This window comes from Siphateles boraxobius, unplaced genomic scaffold (assembly GCF_051911475.1).
Source record: "Siphateles boraxobius isolate OS27281-9 unplaced genomic scaffold, OSU_SipBor_1 130, whole genome shotgun sequence".
NCBI classification, from domain to species: Eukaryota; Metazoa; Chordata; class Actinopteri; order Cypriniformes; family Leuciscidae; genus Siphateles; species Siphateles boraxobius.
In genome coordinates this window covers 28,045,434-28,066,676 of record NW_027508734.1, presented here as the reverse complement: position 1 = coordinate 28,066,676, position 21,243 = coordinate 28,045,434, and the positions used below count along the sequence as shown (strand labels likewise).

Below are 21,243 nucleotides of genomic sequence, written 5' to 3'. Positions count from 1 at the left end.
GTAATGAATGAATATAATATCCAAATTTCACTTTTTGAATGGAACTACTGAAATAAGTCAACTTTTTGATGATATTCGAATTATATGACCAGCACCTGTATATATATATATATATATATATATATATATATATATATATATATATATATGGGCGGATAGTGCTGGATTGTGACCCTCTGTAGGCGACACGGTGAATCTCTTATAAGGCGTTGGGGAGGTAAGAGGAGTTCTCTGAAGTCTTTTTAGACTTTCTGAAGGTCAAAGTACAATGTTATTGATGAGAAGTAGAGATTCAGGCATATGAAGTTCTGTGTTATTGACATGATATTCCATGAGGGATAGTATTTATGCACATATGTGTGCTTTAGTGTTGTAGCCACATTAATTAGGTTTTTGGTGATTTCTAGCATGTGAACAATCATACTGAATGCTGGAGCTGAACTGTGAGATCATCTGATCAAGCATGACCAAAGAAAAAAACCGCAATGTCTGAGCTAAGGTCAACTCACCGGTGTTCTACTCTGACAGGGCAAGCATTCTGCAACTACAAGGCTCTAAATCTGTAAGTACACTACCATTCAAAAGTTTGGGCTTGCTAAGATCTTTTAAAAAATTTTGAAAGAAGTCTCTTCTGCTCACCAAGGCTGCAAAAATACAGTAAATCAGTAATATTGTGAAATAGAATAGTGAAATATCATCACAATTTTTTATAATGATAATATATCTAAAAAATATATATATTCCTGTGATGGCAAAGCTGTATTTTCAGCATCATTACTGCAGTCTTCAGTGTCACATGATCCTTCAGAAATCATTCATATATGCTGATTTGCTGCTCAAGAAACACTTATTACCATATTATCAATGTTGAAAACAGTTGTGCTGCCTAATATTTTAGTTTTTTTTCATTAAATTCTAGAATTCTTTTGTAACAATGTAAGTCTTTATTGTCACTTTTGGTCAATGTAATGCATCCTTGCTAAATAAAACATCAATTTCTTTAAAAAACAAACTAATTCAAACCAACCCCAAACTTTTGAACGATACTGTATGATTACATGCACTTCAATTTCAATCCATCTAAAGTAATTATTTTTTCTTTTTCAAATATCATGTAAAAGCTTTAGCCTGACTGAAATAATACCAGTCTGTTTTTTGCAAAGTCAGACTAACAGACCCAGGCGTGACTGTACTTCGGTTTCGTCCAGCATGTATACACACTACGACTACAATTGGCCTTGTGACATTTTCCAAAAAACAGAGGTGATGCTCAACATGTATTTAATCCTTCAAATATTTGCATTCCATTTGTGTTATATATACAGTCAGATGAAGTCTGTAGCTCGACTATGCAAAAAGCGTCATTATTACTGTGCATGTAAACGTACTTTATGACTCTGGATGGAAGGCTGTTGGTTGAACCTGGTAAGGCTCACTGTGTTGGCACAAAATCAGAATAGGGAGGTTGATAAAGGCTTCTCAGTGCACTAACAGAATCTCATCATCTTCTTCCTCACTAGTTGTGAGTCTGCAAAGCCTGACACGGTCACCAGGAACATCTTCCGTTCCTGATGATTTCCTGGAGTGTCCATGAGCATCTGTGAGCGAGTCTGTGTGTGGTTTTCTGAATGTAGGAAAGCTCCTCTGCTCCTCAGACTGACCGCTGGAGGACGTGGGTGACTCAGGGGAAGAAAGAGGTGAGATGCCCACAGAGGTGTAGCGTAGGAGAGAGACTCCTCTGAGCTCTGCAGCCAGTTCCTGCACCAGCCGTCTGGAGGATCTCGATCGGCTCGTTCTGCGTTTGGGGCTATCGGGGGGTCCAGGGGGACTATCGGCATCTTTTTGTTTTGGGGAAATGCCCTGTTTGGATCTCGCTCTCATCCCCTCAGGACTTCTGTCATCTTCATCATCTTCGTCCTCCAGGGTGTCAGAGGTGGAGCAGGGCGAGCGGGGAGAGGGCAGAGAGAGAGGAGAGGCCGGAGACTCTCTGTCAGGTTGGCAGAGGGCCTCAGTGTGAGCCTGCAGCGCCAATCCCAGCGCCACCGTCGAACAGGACGGCGGAGTCTGTCCCACACTCTCTCGCGACTCCTCGCCACCAACGTCTGCTGTGTTGTAGCTGTGGAGGCTCAGATCGGGGTGTACGTTTGTGTGCGTGTGACCCGGAGGCGTGAGGAGAGGGATCTGACCCCGTAACCGAGAGCCACGATGGAACAGGCGATTCCACAGACGACCAAGACGCCGCCGTGAGGAGGAACGACGAGAGGAGTGACGGCGAATCTGCCTCCGCATAGCTGAACGGAGATTCTGCAGGACAGACGCCTGAGAGAGACACAGAAAATAGAGAAACAGACTCTGTCAAATAACTGTCAGTCAGTCAGTTGGACTCTCTAGTTACTAAGGAGACAGCGTTCGCCTTTTAATCACGACGCAAACTCCCGTACTTGCCAACAGGCCGTTGAATAATTGAAAAATAACGCTTACCACAGCTCAAGACATTGTTCAGATGTTTTATTTCAAGACATTTGTTTAATGTTCTTAAATACTCGTGTGAGTAGAACTCATTTCTTACGTATCTTATCTTAAGCCTCTGTTGCTAATTTGTAGAGCTAAAAATATGCAGTCCATTAAAAAATGTCAGTTTTTCAGTTGAGAACTATTTTATCAGAAAAAAATTCAGACAATAGATAAAAATTTATTTATTGGGAAAAACAAGGAAATTGTTTTTTATCATTTTTATCATATTGTTTGCCATATTTGTTTGCTTAGTGTCTTTGTGGGTTTTGTTGAATCTTAACCGAACTGGCACAAATGAAGTATAATTCACTGAATTACAACTCAGAGGTAAAGTCATTCTGAGAAATTAAGCATTTTTTTCATTTTAGGTCTAAAATCGTATTCAATATAAAGAGGAAATAAATTAAATACAAATTTGTTTGTCAAATAAATCAATCAGCAAATCTTTTTAAACTTTCACACAAGACATTGTCAAGCCATTATTCAAACTTTGTCACCCTTTTCTAGTTAAAAATGACACCACTTCAACTCATTTAAACTAAAATTTGAATTGAAATCCTGTATACTACTTCAATTCAAATTCAATGTCATATTCACACACCTGTGTTGGGTTGTAGACTGGAAAGTCATCCACGGGAGGTATGAGACCTTGAGCTATCAGTTGACCATAGGAGGGCGGAGCCTCCCTCTGAACAAACTCTGCCTCTAGTCGGGTCATCTGGGTTTCAAAAGCTCTAATGAGAAAGAGGAACATACAAACAAAGGCTTTTTCAAAAGGGAAGCTACTGAACACATGCAGGCAGGGTATTTATCTCTAGAATCTCAAGGCGCTGTTAACCAGCGGTACTTTGACAGTTTGATGAAGTGCAGGTATTTTGGGTGCTGCTGTGTCTTTACAAGGCTAACTAGAGAAAAACAACGCCTCACCCCCCAAACCAACAAATGGGCTGTTACAGGAGATGCAATTTTGAAAGTGCAACAAGAGAGTCATCCTTCACTTCATGTTTTCTATCTTTCTCTTATTGGGACCAACTTGTACTTTTCTAACTTTCAGCAATAGGTTTTAAGATTAAGGACTTTCTGTTTCTCACTGATTATGTGTGTGTGTCTAAGTAGGAGACAGGTACTTACTTTTCTAGGTACTCAAAGCGCTTTGAACTGAACTTTGAAAATGAACTGAACTACAATGTGAATCCATTTAGCACAAAATAAGGAATGTTACCAATTAAAAGAAAAAAAAGAATAGGCTAAAGATTGACGTTCTTAATGTTTTCCAATGTTTTTTTTCATTTCAAAAACATCATTACAAAAAAGTTAGTATATTTTTTTTATATACACAGCCATTTAAAAGTTTGAGGTAAGGTTTTTTAAATAAAGTAATATTTATAAATAAGAATACTTTTACTCAGCAAGGAGACAGTAAAATGAAAAGTGACAGTAAAGTCTTTTAAATTGTCATACTTTTACAACTACTTTGTTTCAAATAAATGGTGTTCTTTCTATTCATCAAAGAATTTTAAAAATGTATATCTCCATTTCCACATAAATATTAAGCAGCACAACTGTTTTCAACACTGATAATAATAAGAAATGTTTCTTGATCAAAAAATCAGCATTTTAGAATGATTTCTGAAGGATCATGTGTGTAATGAGTAATGATGCTGAAAATTCAGCTTTGCCATCACAGAAACAAATAACATTTTAAAATAGAAATATTTTGAATTGTAATAATATTTCACAATATAACTGTTTTTACTGTATTTAAATCAAATAAATGCAGCCTATGTGAGTTCTTTCAAAAACATATATTTAAATTTTTAAGCAAAAACTAAATCTACTCAGAAAAAAGAAAATTGCAAATGGGTTAAGAAAAATAAATAAAAATAGAAAGTATTAACTTACATCATTTTGATTATCAAATAGCTAGATAGATCTTGTTTTATTATGACAAAAATACAGATAAAATAAACAATAAAATAATAAAATAACAAAGAATCCAGGAATCCATACATTTCCTGACTTATTTTGCTATTAAATGTTTAAATGCAGACAGGAAACAGATGGAAACAACCTCACCTGTACTCTCTTGTCCTGAGCGAATAGAGTTTAAAGGCACAACCCAGTGCAATGACCAGCAGCAGCCCGCAGACCAAGCTGCCAATCAGAGCCGCTGTGATCACCTTCCTGGGCACAGACGCCAGACAGTCTCTTTCATCACTGCCGTCGAGACAGTCCTCTTGCCCGTCGCACCGCCACGTCTCAAAGATGCACAGGTTGGTTCCGCAGTGGAAGTTTCCAGGCTGGCAGTCAAAACAGTTTTTCTCATCCGAGCCGTCGGGGCATTTCTTCTGGTTGTTACACCTCTCAGAAGCCGAGTAACATGCCCCACTGCCACCCTCGCAGGGATACTCTCCTGGCTGGCACAAGGGGCAGTCCTCCTCATCTCGCCCCCCAGGACAATGCCAGTAGCCATCACAGCGCTGCAGCTCAGAGTAACATCCCTCGTCTGTGCCACATGGACGCTCACCTGGAAAGCAGTATCCCTTAACCTGCAGAGAGAGGGGTGGAGGTTAAACACCATTAGTGTCACAGTGTCATAAACTGTAGAAAGCACAAATTATTTCAGTTTTGCTTATGGAAAAACTATCTAGTTATCTAGTTAAAGCTGCATTGTGGAATGTTGGCCTCTCTATTGGCATTTGTGGTTAAAACATTTAACTGTAGGTTACTTGTGGAGTTATTGTTTTTTTTGTCAGTTTTGTTTCTGAAATACAAGAACTAATCATGTTAACCTCAAATTTCCTGCCATATTATTTCACCCAACCACTTAAAATACATAACTTATTTTCAACTGATTATATTTGGGGTTGATAGACTTTTTAAAAAACGTTTTTGAAAAAAGTCTCTTATGCTCACCAAGGCTGCATTCATTAGATCAAAACATTAATATTTTAAAATATTACAATTTAAAATAACTGTTAAAATATATTTTAACATGTAATTTGTTCCAGTAATGGTTTTTGGTCATTAATTCCAGTTTTCAGTGTCACATGATACTTCAGAAATCATTCTAATATGCTGATTTGCTGCTCTACAGTTAAACAGTTGTGCTCCTTAAAATTGAGGAAATCAGAATACAATTTTACAGGATTTTTGATTAATAGAAAGTTCAAAAGAACAAAACTTAAAACTGTTTCTAGCTGGGGGCCTTAAGCACATAGATAGGTCATTTCGCGCAAATTTATCGAAAAGCGCCAAATTTGGCACAGATGTAGCTCAGGTCATACCGAAATGATTTAGCTAGGGCGCCGGAGCCAACGACCCTCGGGGCCAAGATGGCGGCCAAATCCAATATGGCCGCTGCCCAAAAAGGGTTCCGGCTATAACTTTTGAACCACATGAATTACAAATACAAACTTGATATGTTTTTCAGCTTTATTGATCATGGGAAACACATAGGAATGTTTATATTTATGACCCAGTATATCTGGACCCCTTGATCCTCCAATTCCAATATGGCCGCTGTCCAAAAAAGCAGTTTGGGCTGTAGTATGGGGCCTTACACCCCATCGTTCGTGCAAAATCATCTACAAGCACCACATTTGGCACAGATGTAGCTGAGGGCATACTGAAATAATTTAGCCAGGTTGCCCGAGCCAATGGTCCCTGAGACCAAGATGGTGGCCAAATCCAATATGGCCGTTGAAAGCGATTCGGCTATAGCTTTTGAGCCAGATGAGATACAAATACAAACTTGATGTCTATTTTACCTTTTTTGACCATGGGAAACCCATAGGAATACTTACATTTATGATTGGGTATATCAGCACCTCCCAAATTATTCCCTAAATTCAATATGGCCGCTGTCCAAAAAAGGGTTTTGGCTACAAATTTTGAACCAAATGCGCTACAAATGAGGATGTGGTGTCTTTTTTATGTTCATTGATCACAGGAAGTCAGTTGGCATATTTATATTTATGCTTGTGTAAGTCTGGAACCAGTATTCTTTTCAAGACTGTGGTTGAAAATCCTTTTTTTTTACCACAACTTTGAAGGTTATTCACAATGTTGATTCATTTCCTTATAAACGTGAAATGCTTTTGAGTGTACCACAGGTGAATACATTTCAAAGTGTAATCATATAAGAAAGAATAAGACACAATTATTATTGCAAGGCAATATTTGTCAATCAAATTGTTAAAAGAATAATATAGTCAATTTGTCCAAAACTCTAAAAGGTTTGCTTAGCATAACAAAAAAACAGCAATAACATAAAAAAAACAAAAGTGAATTCTCATGGTCTCTCACATGAATTATCATTATGACTCACAAGCACCGGATCTCTCATTGTCTCCACCATCATTGTTTGTACAGGCACCCTCACATGCACATATAGAAGTGCAATGAACTCCGGCTTTACAGCACTTACAGTGCCCTCTACATGCTGTCTTGCAGGCATAGTGGAGAAGAATGGTGCAGGCTTTACTAACGTCTCCGAAAATAGTCCAGTAAGGTTCCCAAGTCTTGCTTGTAGAGTCGCGATACCATCCCAATGCATTGAACTCTGGGATATCTAGCTGGACAGCGGTTGCCTGATTCCAGTAGAAGCTGGCCTGCAGCAGTGCTCTTTTGATGTGCTGAATCAATGCAGCTTGGGTGGGAGGTAGGTTCTCGAGAGACTTGGTACCATTCGAGAAAAGGTGATGTCTAGCTTCAACTACGCGGCTGGAACCACAGCTCTTGCTGTACATGATGATGAGCATACGCTCCAGTCTTTGGACATGGGTGTCATTGTTGATCTGTTCAGGCTCCAAGGTGAGGGTAACCAGGGATTCTATGAGATCTGGTGTTGCCTCACAAGCTGCCCATGCACTCTTTCCCCCATGGCACAGGAAGGCTGAGGTTGTGTCACAGCCTGTTAAAGCTTGGAATAGTGGTAAGGCCAGTGACTTCTGGGGACCAAGATCCTTGTTGATTTCCTGAGCAAGAATGTCCCTATAGTTTTTTTACACCTGCAAAGCCGATCCAGAGCTCTGTGAGGCCGAGTGTGTTGAGAAAGCGGATGGCAAGGATGACAACATCGCTGTCGACAGTCCGGACAAATGCCTTTTTATGGCCATTGGCCCCAGCATGTGCAAGATGTAGGATTATTCTTCTATCTGCTTCTGGATGATTACAAGGCTGAAGGGTAGACATGTCATACCCTGGTCTGTTGGAGAGTACAGCATATTTCTTGGTGGAACGGAGAAGTTTACCTGACATGCCATCCTTGGTTATCTCTTCACTGATATATCCAAATAGTTCATCCTTGTTGTCCTCATTTTTCAGGAAGTCACTGTTCCAGTTACGTTTTGAAATTGGAGTTCTCCCATCTACTTAAGTTCTTGATCCGGTTCCTTTGCGTTGGTGAGTTTGTGTTTTGAGGTTCTCCTCTGGATATGCATCAAACACAATATCCAATCGCTTGACAGATTCATAGCTCATGTTTGACCTCACAAACCCAGCAATATTGGTGTTAACGAAATCATGGAATGTTTTTTCAGTAGTTAGCCGGACCATTTGGACCATTACAGCACCATCAAGCACAACTAAAGTTGCATCTCTAGCTGCTGCTACATGGGTTTTTTTCACCTTCATGCATTCGAGAATGTCTGACTTTGTGCCACTACTGTACATAAACGCCCCAGGTTGGAAATGCTGGGTGGCTCCCTTTGATTTTTGAACCTGAATAATTATGCCATGTCTGCATCAGTCCTGGACCGAAGGGAAAGGAACAGTTGTGTGACAAGTGTCATGTCTTGCTTGTGAATCCCATTTTTTGTTTTGTGCTTGGCTTTTGTGTCAGGTTGATTGGCAAATGTCAGTATATTTGCCCGAGGGATCATATCTGATAAAGGCTTGGTGACCTTGTCAAGTCGCTGCTCTACATAGGCAGCATGTAGGGCTATACCAAGTTCGTGAGCAGTAGTGAGTGAATCAGCCACTTCTTTTTCCATAATATCTTGGGTGTCGAGTGCTATGAGGTCATGATTCGCTGATAAGAAGGGATTTCCATGGGTTTCCATAACCTCGGTAAAGGATTTGACATCCTTCCTGAAAATGACATGTAAGCTGTGTGCCTCTTCTTGATAAGATGTTGATGATGATGATGTGCTGCTATCATACACAGCTTGAAACTCTTGTACTAATCTGGCACAGTCAAGCCCTGCCAGCATGAAGAAAGGGCTTCAGGGTTTTCATAGAGTCTAGCTGCACCACCACAGGATTGCAGGATTTTGTTTGACTGCTCATGGGACTGATCTTTTGCAATCAAGCTGAACTTGCGCTCTGACCGCTGCACTTCGAAGTTCCCCTTCATAAACTCTTCATGAAAGGATGTTTTTCAGGCAGCTCAACCATGTCTCGCACATGGATGGGTAACCAATGGGCATAGTTTGTGTGATCCATCACATGAAACCAAGCACACAATTCATCACAAACTTGACCATAAAGTTGAAAGTTTCCTTCCCGAAGTGACCGAATGAATCGACAGAGTAGGAACTCCACCTGCATGATGGTAGACCAGTACTTGAACTGTGGGAACTCAGCTTGAGATCGTTGGTCCCACATTTTGAATTTTTCCGGAGGGCCTAGAAGATTTGCACAGTAGATAGTGTATGCTTTCTGCTTGAGAATATAAAGAGACATGAGAGTGCCCTGGTGGGAGTACCGTGTTCGTTTGATATGGTGCTCATTGAGGACAGACTGAGCATGTCCTGTAGTCAGGACCTGTGCCTGTGAAAGGATGGTGGTCCAACCTGAATCATGGAGCAGCTTCCCCATCATAAGATGAGCTCTGGATCGGCTTTGCAGGTGGAAAAAACTATAGGGACATTCCTGCTCATGAAATCAGCAAGGATCTTGGTCCCCAGAAGTCACTGGCCACTCTTTAACAGGCTGTGACACAATCTCAGCCTTTCTGGGCCATGGGGAAAAGAGTGCATGGGCAGCTTGGGAGGCAACACCAGATCTCATAGAATCCCTGGTTACCCTCACCTTTGAGCCTGAACAGATCAACAATAACGTCCATGTCCAAAGACTGGAGCGTATGCTCGTCATCATGTACAGCAAGAGCTGTGGTTCCAGCCGTATGGATGAAGCTAGACATCACCTTTTCTCGAATAGTACCAAGTCTCTCAAGAACCTGCCTCCCACCCAAGCTGCATTGATTCAGTACATCAAAAGAGCACTGCTGCCGGCCAGCTTCTACTGTAATCAGGCAACCGCTGTGCAGCAAGATATCCCAGAGTTCAATGCATCGGGATGGTATCGGGACTCTACAAGCAAGACTTGGGAACCTTACTGGACTAATCTCGGAGACCCCAGTAAAGCCTGCACCATTCTCCTCCAATGTGCCTGCAAGACAGCATGTAGAGGGCACTGTAAGTGCTGTAAAGCCGGAGTTCATTGCACTTCTATATGTGCATGTGAGGGTGCCTGTACAAACAATGATGGTGGAGATGATAAGAGATCCAGTGATTGTGAGTGGTAATGATAATTCATGTGAGAGACCATGAGAATTCACTTTGTTTTTTTTTTTATGTTATTGCTGTTTTTTTGTTTTGCCAAGCAAACCTTTAAGAGTTTTGGACAAATAGACTATATTATTCTTTTAACAATTTGACATAATACAAATATTGCCTTGCAATAATAATTGTGTCTTATTCTTTCTTATATGATTACACTTTGAAATGTGTGTACCTGTGGTACAATGAAAAGCATTTCACTTTTATAAGGAAATGAATCAACATTGAGAATAACCTTCAAATTTGTGGTAAAAAAAGGATTTTCAACCACAGCCTTCAAAAGAATACAGGTTCCAGACTTACACAAGCATAAATATAAATATGCCAACTGACTTCCTGTGGTCAATAAACATAAAATAGACACCACATCCTCATTTGTAGCGCATTTGGTTCAAAATTTGTAGCCAAAACACTTTTTTGGACAGCGGCCATATTAGGGAATTTGGGGGGTGCTGATATACCCAATCATACATGCAAGTATTCCTACGGGTTTCCCATGGTCAAAATAGGTAAAATAGACATCAAGTTTGTATTTGTATCTCATCTGGCTCAAAAGCTATAGCCGAATCCCTTTAAGGCAGCGGCAATATTGGATTTGGCCGCCATCTTGGTCTCAGGGACCATTGGCTCGGGCGCCCTGGCTAAATCATTTCAGTATGCCCTCAGCTACATCTGTGCCAAATTTGGTGCTTGTAGATGAATTTGCACGAACAATGGGGTGTAAGGCCCCATACTACAGCCCAAACTACTTTTTTGGATATTGGCCATATTGGAATTGGAGGATCAAGGGGTCCAGATATACTGGGTCATAAATATAAACATTCCAATGTGTTTCCCATGATCAATTAAGCTGAAAACCATATCAAGTTTATATTTGTAACTCACGTGGTTCAAAAGTTATAGCCGGAACCCTTTTCGGGCAGCGGCCATATTGGATTTGGCCGCCATATTGGATTTGGCCGCCATCTTGGCCCCGAGGGTCGCTGGCTCCGGCGCCCTAGCAAAATCATTTCGGTATGACCTGAGCTACATCTGTGCCAAATTTGGCGCTTTTAGATGAATTTGCGTGAAAATGCGCTTAAGGCCCCAACTATTCAAACATCAAGCTTTTATGACTACTTCAAACATAACTATTTCAAACTTCAACATTTCTAAACTACTGCATGTTTGTCTTGACTTTTTTACAATCTATTTTGAAATCGAAATCTTTTGTAACATTGTCAATGTCTTTACTTGACTCTTTGCTGAAATAAAAGTATTCACTTCTGTGCCTCAAACAAACACTAAACATCATTCAAAGACTTGTTGCCATTAACTTGGCAAACTTGGGCAATTCTAGTGATTATGTCATCCTAAAAAGCACTTGTTCTATCAAAAACTGTAAAAACTACTTTGTTTCTAGGTGGAGTGATTAAAAAACATCTGTGTGCCCTCACAACCAGAAGTTGCATTTAGCCAAACAACAATAAGATTAGAGCTTGTCATATGGAGGAAGTGTTTTCTAGTTTTGTGAATTTGTGTGCTGTCAGTGAATAGACTGTGGTGTGAGGCTAAGACAATACAGATGCATGACCATACAGATGCATGCAAGCACAGAAAGACCAGACAATTCTACTCTGTACTGATGCAAAGTATTCCAATAACACAGACAATGTCAATGTAAAATGGATAGCATTATTTATCAACAGGAAGCATACAAATGGTCCTTAGCATCACAGGGAATAAGAGACCTGGTAGGTAGCATTGAATCCATGTCCAGGGCTGTGTGGTTTAGCGTGGTAGAAGATGCTCATCTGTCCCTGGGAAGATTCCAGCAGAGCTCGTCTGTGGTTATTATGGTGAGAGAGACTCTGCAGAAGGCGTTCTGCACGCTCTCCCAAACCATCGTAAACACGCACAGAGTCTCCCACACCCAGCTGTAGGTCCACCTGTAGCACCAGCGGCTTTGGGTCCTGAAGCAAAAACAGTCACGAGGAACCCCGTAAGTGATTTGATAATATAATACTTGCAAATTGCAGACTGGAAAAAAAAGTGACTGGGGGAACTTTTCTTACATAAATTTCTTGAAATAACCACATGTTGTTTGGGTATCAACATTGTTTTGAAACAACACCAATGCCTTTGTATACTTTCCTTAAATGTAAAATGACCTTAAAAACTATGATTTTAACAACTTTACAGTTCAAATAATGTTTTGACAAAGTACAAAGTTTTATAAAATGATAAACCGCATGATTATGTATCCTACTGGTCTTTAAAAAAAAAACGCCCTGAATGAAATTTCAAAATCACTCTCTCACAGTAGGTGGTGCTTATGGAAAAGCAGAAATACATAAGTTACCCATGTACACAAAGAAAAACATTCATATAACCCCTCCACAAATAATAGAAACTTCATAATTGCAATCATTCATTGTCATAAAGGCACCTCAAAAAAGAATGACTGAGATTCTTATCATACTTGTGTGTCCAGGAACCACGTGCAGTGAAGATCTGTGCCACTGCTCCTGTTTGGACGGAAAAAATCAGGTGAGGCAAACGTCCCGTAGAAGTTAACTAAGCGTTTTCCACAGGACGTGTCGGGGCAGTGGGACTCGTCAGATCCGTCAGGGCAGTCCCGGGCTCCATTACAGCGCAGAGACACCGGCAGACAGCGGGTAGATTGGATATCAGAGCACTGCAAGGTGCCTAGCGGACACAGACTCACCCGGGCGGATGTGGGTGGGGCGGCACAGATCCTTTCATCTGTATTGTCTCCGCACTCATCCAATCCATTACAGCGCCAGGAACGTGGAACGCACTTACCGTTTCCACATAAATATTCATCGTTCTCACAACTACTCTGACCCAGTCGACCTAACGAGAGAGAAAAAAACAGACAAGAGAAAAGAAGAGATTTGAGTCTTTTGCAAACGTAAACACTGACACTGTCGAAAAAGCCAATCAAATCTACCCACTCTGCAGATGGTGTTTGCCTGGTGACAGCTTAACAAACACAGCCGTTCAGTAATATTGATTGAACTGCACCTCTAAGGAAAATGCACAAACACAGCATTTCACCCCCCCCCCCCCCCCAACACACACACACACACACACACTCACTCTCAATGACATGCACACATGCCCCGTGGAGTTGAGTAATGACAGCCCATTATCTCTTTCATCTTCATTAGCTACATATTAGATCTAATCAACAGTGGAGATCTATCTAAAACACACTGAAAGTAGTGCTATCCAAATATGCACATCAATTTTTATAGTACATTATGTAACATTAGCGATTCATCACGGCTCTATGGCCATACGCTATTGATCTGCTAAGCCTGCATATGCCGCGGAAAGAGTGCGGAAAGAGTCTTCGTTATTTAGCTGCTTTCTAATGCAGGAACAGAACTAAATATGATGAAATATTTCAAACTCAAAAGAAACTTGTATTCAATTCAACAAAGAAAAAGAAATATCATGGTTTTCACAAAAATATTAAGCAGTTCTTGAGCAGCAAAGGAGACTGGAGTAATGATGCTGAAAATTGAGCTTTGTCATCAAAGGAATAAATTACATTTTAAAATATATTACAATATAAAGGAGTTATTTATTCTGCAATTTCACATTATTACTGTTTTTACTGTTTTTTTGATAAGTTGCATGAAAAAAAACGTAGCGACCCGAAACTGTTGACATTTGGGAAGTTTTGAATGCAGACATGCAAGTGTGGATTCAAAACTTGCTAAATGTCAATTGGTCACAAGACACAATAACCAATAATATGACACCAGATTTGAATGTGCATGAGAATAAATTAAATTTGTGTGGGCTGGCAGTAGAGAAAATTATAGAAAATAAAATTTTAACAGTTGTAAAAACATGAAATATAGGGCCCGAGTTGCATTAACTACTTTTATTGTATAACACACCTTTATACAAAACATACTTCATGCTATGTTTATGTTTCATAGAAGAAAAACTGTTATATAGGTTTGGAACATAATTAGGAAGCTCACTCACCTCGTATATAAGACAGTCTGAAGCCTTGTGCCTGTCCGGAGCTGTTGGCCTGAGAGTGGAAATAGACCCAGACTCGTCCTCTGGAGGAGATGAAGGGAGGAGGAAGAACTGAGCCACAGAACCGATACTCAGCTTTCCATGTTGGGCCGAGCAGCAGCCAGTCCCCTCTGCAGTCCCCCGTGTCCTCCACATCAAAGCTGTGAAAACTGGACACAGTAAACACATGGTGCTTAAAGGAGTAGTTCACTTTTTAAAAAACTTTTGCTGATAATTTACTCACCCCCATGCCATCCAAGATGTCCATGTCCAAACGGTCCAAGGTCCAAATGAAAGTTTCAGTGCAGCTTCAAATGGCTTTAAACGATACCAGACGATGCATAAGGGTCTTATCTTGCGAAACGATCGGTCATTTCAAAAATAAATAAAAAAGTTTAAGTTTTATAAGCACAAATGCTCGCCTTGCTCTGTTCTGTGATGCACGTTCGTGACTCTCCTGTTCGAACTCGTTCATCAAAATGAACGAATCTTTTTTCGAGTCATTTCGTTCACAGAAAAGAGCAAGGCGAGCATTTGTGCTTATAAAACTTAAACTTTTTTATTTATTTTTGAAATGACCGATCGTTTCGCAAGATAAGACCCCTATGCATTGTCTGGTATCGTTTAAAGCCATTTGAAGCTGCACTGAAACTTTCATTTGGACCTTGGACCGTTTGGTACCCAATGAAGTCCATTATATGGAGAAAAATCCTAGAATGTTTTCATTAAAAACCTTAATTTATTTTCGACTGAAGAAAGAAAGACATGGGCATCTTGGATGACATGGGGGTGAGTAAATTATAAGCAAAAGTTTTTTAAAAAGTGAACTAATCCTTTAATGTGTGGTGGAATCTCTACTGCTTCACTAGCACTTCCACTGTACAATAATGTACAAGAACACTTCCAGAACGATATCATCAAAAGTAGTATGAGAGCCACAATAAATGAGTTGCTAAAAATATTTACAGAAAATGTCAAATTAATGTTCTAAAAATACAAAACTGCTTTTACAGTAACAATGCAACAGTGATTTGTCTTCTTCTCTTTGAATAATATATATATTTTTTAACCTTTTTCACAATAAATGGGCCAATCTTACTTTGCAGCATGTCCCCATCACATTTGTTTTATATATTGTATAAGATAATAAACTATTTTTAAAGATCAAATTATTTATGAAAAATCATGATTTGATTACATTTAAAAATCATATCGGATTTATGTAAACATCTAAAATAAAAAAAGTTCAATCAATATACTTTAAACATGCTTGACATTTTTTTTAAATTGGAAATTGTAGTTTTTGTTGTGACTGCATTTTGATTACACACTCATATTTGTTTTCCGCATTACAGAAATGACCCTAATATTATGTCAGATACCAAAGAGTGAGAGATAATAAGCAAAAGAGAGAGCACTGGGTACTCAAAGCGCTTTACATGGAAGGGGAAAACAAATCTCAGCCTGCTCTAATGTTCTGATGTCCAAGCATTAGTCTGTATAGTCATTAAAATACAGACATTCAAACCTCCTCTGGCTGACAATAAAAAGCACACACACACATACACAGTATGCAAAGCCTCTGAATATTTCAGACAGGACTCAACAGTAAGGATGACCTGATGACCTGGGGCAAGTGCTAGACAGTTGGCTGAACCATCACTTCTCTAGTGCTGCAGTGTCTTATATTTGGTGATCATAAACAAGTGTTTTTATCCCCCACAAACTTAAATGTTTATTTTTCTGTGATATATTAACAATTGTTGTGAAAACTGCTGATGTTTGTCTGGCTGACACAGATGAGGCTTTGTTGAATTTGCAGCAATGACTAATGATAGACTCAGAAATAGTTGAAAATTATAAACAAATCTCTGAATACCATCAGTTTCCTTTCCAGCAATAATTAAATGTATATTAAAATATGAGTAAATTATTAGATGCTTTAAAAAAAACTTTTTTTTTGTTGCTTTCTAACTTATTTTTATGCTGGGACTAGAGAAAATGTCAGCAGCCAACGGTCAAAAGTCAACTACATCAGTGAAAGAAATCCTTAATTTCAATTCTCCATCTCATCTTAGTTATATGAGTGGGTTCAGATTTTCTATATGCCAGTCTGTCTGAAGCAATGTGAGAAATCTGTTTTGTAGTATAAATACCTCTACTCATCTTTTAGACAATGAGTAATTAGCCAGAATGGATTAAAATAAATTATCAGAACTATTATCCTTTTCCACCTTAGGGTTTCCTCCAAGAACAGATCTCTGAGGAGAATTGGGGGATGATGTCATGCTTTTAGATAAAATCATTACATTAAAGCAGTCAAAGCCCAAACACACACACACTCACAGCAGTGGTATGAGAGGCAGAGAAAAAGTACATTATAAAATCCCTGCAGTCAGCTCAAGCAATACAGCAGTATAGATGCTTTCAAACGGAAGATTGCATAGACTAATATACATGCTGCGCACTTGCAAACAGGCTCATAAACATTGAAATGCACAAAACAGTTAATTAGTTTGAAAGAAACCTTACATTGTTTTTGGTCTGGAAATATCATACATTCTATTAACGGCCCTAACAGTGTGAAAGTTGTCAGGACAAATTGTTGTTAATGAACAACAACACTTCTTGCAGAAAGGAGAAATGATAATTTGCAAAACATTTCCAATATCAAGATACCATGAACTGGTATCAGCTGCTGAACAGACACTATAATCTTGTAATGTATCATGTTATAGGAATAACAAGACACTGCTCATATAATCACCACAGCGAGAGTCTGCTTGTGTGCGTCTACCTTATTGTGATCACATCTCCACGGCTTCCCTGTATATTCCAGCTGCAATTCACTCCTGCCGGGTAGTTGAGGGGCCATGATGGGCTGTAGATCACTCCTCTCCTCTCTGTGTGTAACTCCACCTTACCGCCACAGGCAGCTGAGGAACACACACAGACGACATGGCCATTGTTTGTGTGTGACCACAGCTGTCACACTGTGATTGAGATGGCATCAACACATCACGTCAGCCTTTATGGATTCCTGAGTGCATGGTAGGTACCTGTATATATGATTTATATATAGAGAATTTGATCCACTCACTCAAGAAGGATCAGAGAGAGACACACAATACTCAATTTAGTGTGGAAGTGTGTGAGAGTGTGTGCTAATGATTACGCATTTGGACAGAAACACATTAAGACAAGGAAGAAATAGTCCAGGAAGGAACAGAAATAGTGCAGGAAGAAACAGAAAGTGCAAATGAGTGTATAACCATACACCGTTTTTTCCCCTCACACATCTTTTTCTCCTTTTATCTATGCTAAATCACTGTAAAAGTCTCTTTAAATAAAAAAGGATAGTACAGAACTGTGTCTATTTATGTGTGTTTACATTTAACATCTGTAAAGAAAGAAGATTTAGGAAGTAAATGCTTATCAAAGGCAGGTTCAAGAAAGCTGTGTGTCTTCAACACACCTTAATAAATATTTGTGATTACTAGATTTTTACTATATAACCATTTTAATGTTTGCATTTATTTATTAGCCCACACACACACACACACACACACACACACACACACACACACACACACACACACACACACACACACACACACACACACACACACACACACACACACACACACACACACACACACACACACACACACACATATTAGAGCTGGGCAATGATTAATCGCATCCAAAATATAAGTTTGTGTTTACAAAATATATGTGTGCTGTGTGTAATTATTTTGTATATATAAATACACACACAAAAATGTGTTATTTTAGAAATAAAATATTTATATTTCTGTATAATTATGTACAAGTATATATACAGTATATACATGCAAATATTTCTTACAAATATAGATGCATTATGTATGAATTTATATATACAAATAATTATACACAGTACACACACATATATTATGTAAACAAACTTTTATTTTGGATACGATTATATATATATATAATATATGCGATATATATATATATATATATATATATATATATATATATATAAATTATTATTAATAATACTAATTTATTTAGGGCTGAACATAAAAACAACAACATTTCCATGACCTTTTATCAGTAATAGAAATCACAATATTGAAATTTCCTTATATTTCCTCGTTTGGTGTGCAGTAAGATCCCTGAATATAAACGGCAGCATGCGCATGACGTGATATATAACTCTCTCATCACATCCCCAACACTTGTTCATTACCTTGCAGGGTAAACGGCCATCTCTCATACACCCAACGACAGTTTTTACACTACATTTAATATGATGATGTCTAGGGGCAGTTGAATGCCTTCGGCAAAGCTGGAAGAGCAGAAGCTAACACTCTGTTGTTTGTGTGAGAGAACAGGAAAGATATCAGGGGGAATCCCTGCAACATACGCACAAATCATTTCTGAGTACTTTTAGATGTTGAGTCTCAAGGCTCATGATCACCTCACTGACATACTTTTACATCCCCAGATACAAATTGCACACATAACCTGAACTCAGATCAGTCTTACCTATATTCTTTTTTTATCTTTTGGCTGCTGAAAATTGACTTTTCTGCTTTGTTTCTCTCCTCCAAAATGACATTCTAGCAAATCACCTCTACACATAAATGAGAACATTTAGTTGTTACTGTGATGACTGGCAACGGTTTTTGTTTAGTTTTTTTTTTTTTTTTTTTTTACTATTGCAAACTATTACAATATATTAACATCCTTATTGTCTGTATTTACCAGACAGAACATCCTCTAAAAGGAAAATGTGTCTATATCAGTGATACACACATTTAGTAGGAATAAGATGCCTGGACATGGAATATCTGTAGTCAAAGAGAACAGATTGTATGTACATGGATGAGAATGATAAAGAAAGAGAGAAGAATGTCCCTTTGTCTGTCTGTGTGTGAGATGAGGAGCTCTAGGTGTCACTGGTGCTATTAACACACCCCCACCCCCAACCAAACCCTCTTTTGTCACCACCCCTTCACTCGATACCACCACCTCCAACAAAACACAGACATTCGTCCTCTTTCTGTGCTTCTGTCTCTGATATGAGAAGATCTGGAAAAGCAGATGTCTCTTTCTCACATATTACCCCTCTTCTAGCTGTGATTGTTTGTTAAGACTTTAGCTGACATCAACAGATCATGAGTTTCTTAAGCAAGCCTAGAGTGCTGTCTAGGAATAGATTAAAGGTGAGATCGAATCCTAAAATACTTGGGACTGAAACAGTTGCTTTAGCTTTAGTCTAATTGTGGACATTTATCCTCAAAACTGATGCTCAGAACGCTGAGGAAGAAGAAAAAATCACTGTGCACTAGTCATCAATATGTTATCAGATTATCTGATTATAATAGTATTCAAAAATATATTTTTTTCTCTACAACATGCTAGCCGATGATGGTTTTGACTTGTTTGAAAAGTGTCCCAAACCACTTTAAAACTAACAAACAGACCAGACTGGGAGAGCAGCAAACCATTTTAAAAGAGTTGAAACTGTTTTTTTCTCCCTCAATTAAGCGGTAACCGATATGTGGTGTCAATTACAACAAGGGGTGTGGAACTAAACGTAAACAACTTAATTTGCTTTTTATCCATGAAAGACTGCACAATAACACACATTAGTCAAAACTATTCACAATCTGCCAGTCGGTCTTCGAGGAGATCAGACTGATGCCGCCGTGTTTATAACTGTCATGGCAACAAGCCAAACTCGGTTCTGTCCTCCTGGATTTTCCCTGTATGAATGCTGCAACACCTGCGCGCGCCGCTTAACCTTTCTTTGTCATCGGTGCCATTCCCATTCCCATACTTCAACCTCACCTGCGTCAGGTCTTAGGACTGTAATAATATTTAATATCAATCTGCACGTGGGTGAAAAAGATCAAATGTAATTAAAAGTGATTACATCTTCTGATGTAAATATACCGCATACCTCACTGTTCTATACATTATATAACAATTATATATATATATGTGTGTGTGCTATGCTATTGTATCACAATCCCTAAAAAGTCTACCGGTACTTACCTACACAAACCCAAGCCCAACGCAGACAAATCCATTTCATAAGGTAAAGCCGAATCGAACCGATTCTCTCCATCATCGTCGTCATCTTCTTATTGTTCACAGCTCAAGTAACGTAATTTCCTCATAATCCAAATCCAGATATATTTTTTCCCACGTATCTCATGTCGGTTTCACGCTTACGGTCGATTTAACTTCTTGCGCGAGCATCAAAAACGACGTCTCTCCCTGTTTTCGAGCGGCTCCTCATTGCGCTGTATGGAGGGGAACGGCAGAGAGACCTTCAGGGGAGAGACGGGATTGGAGGTTCAGTGGGGACAACATAGGATAGGACACGCACTGATTCTTGAGGCGAATACTACATCTTTGACATTTACTTATCACTATCTTATCTTTGAATCATATACGAGTAATAATATCGTTCCACACTTCCACTATTCAATTTGGTACTTAATGCCAAATTGTTTAGCCTATGTAAGTTAACGTTAATAAGCCTTGATGTAGGGTGAAGTAATCGCGGCAATGCAGCTCAGTGGACTTCTGTCTGTCACAGACTAACTGAGTGAGCGCATCTCATGCGAAACAACACTGTCTGAGATCAATATTACAACACCGAGATAAAATGCTGCTGATCTAAAGTTAAACGCCAAAATGTTCAACTGAAATGTAACGTCTTAAGAATCGACTGAGGGCTCTCTTGTAAGATATTCCGGTGTAGGCGAATCATGTACACTGACATTTTTCCTGAAATTTGCCTTGGTTGTCTGGGGGAAACTCACTCGCCAGCTGTAAGGTCTGTGACAGTGACAGCCTGCACTCTCGTGGACGGAGGGATGAATCGTTGCATTTGCAAAGCATGGCGTGCGCACCATTTTATTATTTACATGCTGCTGAACAATACCATATCACATGAGAGCCATTTTAAATATTTCTGCACAGATTGTTTTCAAAATACAAAATATTTTGCTCTGCTTCTGCAACGTACATACATACGACTTGAATGTTTTGCCATATATTTACAGGTTCTTTAGTCCATTATAAATTTATTTTTTAAAGCATCTGGTATTGTTTTATA

At 39.1% G+C, this 21,243-nt stretch overlaps 1 protein-coding gene across 2 annotated transcripts; it reads right to left on the bottom strand.

Annotated features, from left to right (window-relative positions):
• Window positions 1–924: 924 nt before the first annotated feature.
• Window positions 925–20,958, bottom strand: lrp3 (low density lipoprotein receptor-related protein 3). Of its 2 annotated transcripts, none has more exons than XM_077228971.1 (8): window positions 20,172–20,958; window positions 16,918–17,056; window positions 14,085–14,290; window positions 12,541–12,935; window positions 11,810–12,031; window positions 4,591–5,063; window positions 3,116–3,248; window positions 925–2,319 (listed from the first exon to the last, which is right to left on the bottom strand). In XM_077228971.1, exons 1-8 carry the CDS (start codon window positions 20,254–20,256, stop codon window positions 1,480–1,482), a joined length of 2,493 nt encoding a protein of 830 aa, XP_077085086.1. In that variant the 5' UTR covers window positions 20,257–20,958; the 3' UTR covers window positions 925–1,479. The 2 variants fall into 2 exon arrangements, with proteins under 2 accessions (XP_077085086.1, XP_077085087.1); XM_077228972.1 differs by having other exon boundaries at window positions 14,085–14,281; window positions 20,172–20,955.
• Between the last annotated feature and the right edge of the window lie 285 nt (window positions 20,959–21,243).

Coding starts and splice junctions, on each gene's coding strand:
- lrp3 (XM_077228971.1), bottom strand. CDS start 20,256: ATGACGACGATGATGGAGAGAATCGGTTCGATTCGGCTTTACCTTATG. Junction 14,291..16,917: donor GGAGATGTGATCACAATAAG/GTAGACGCACAC, acceptor TACTGTGTCCAG/TTTTCACAGCTTTGATGTGG. Junction 2,320..3,115: donor CAGTCTACAACCCAACACAG/GTGTGTGAATAT, acceptor TGTCTCTCTCAG/GCGTCTGTCCTGCAGAATCT.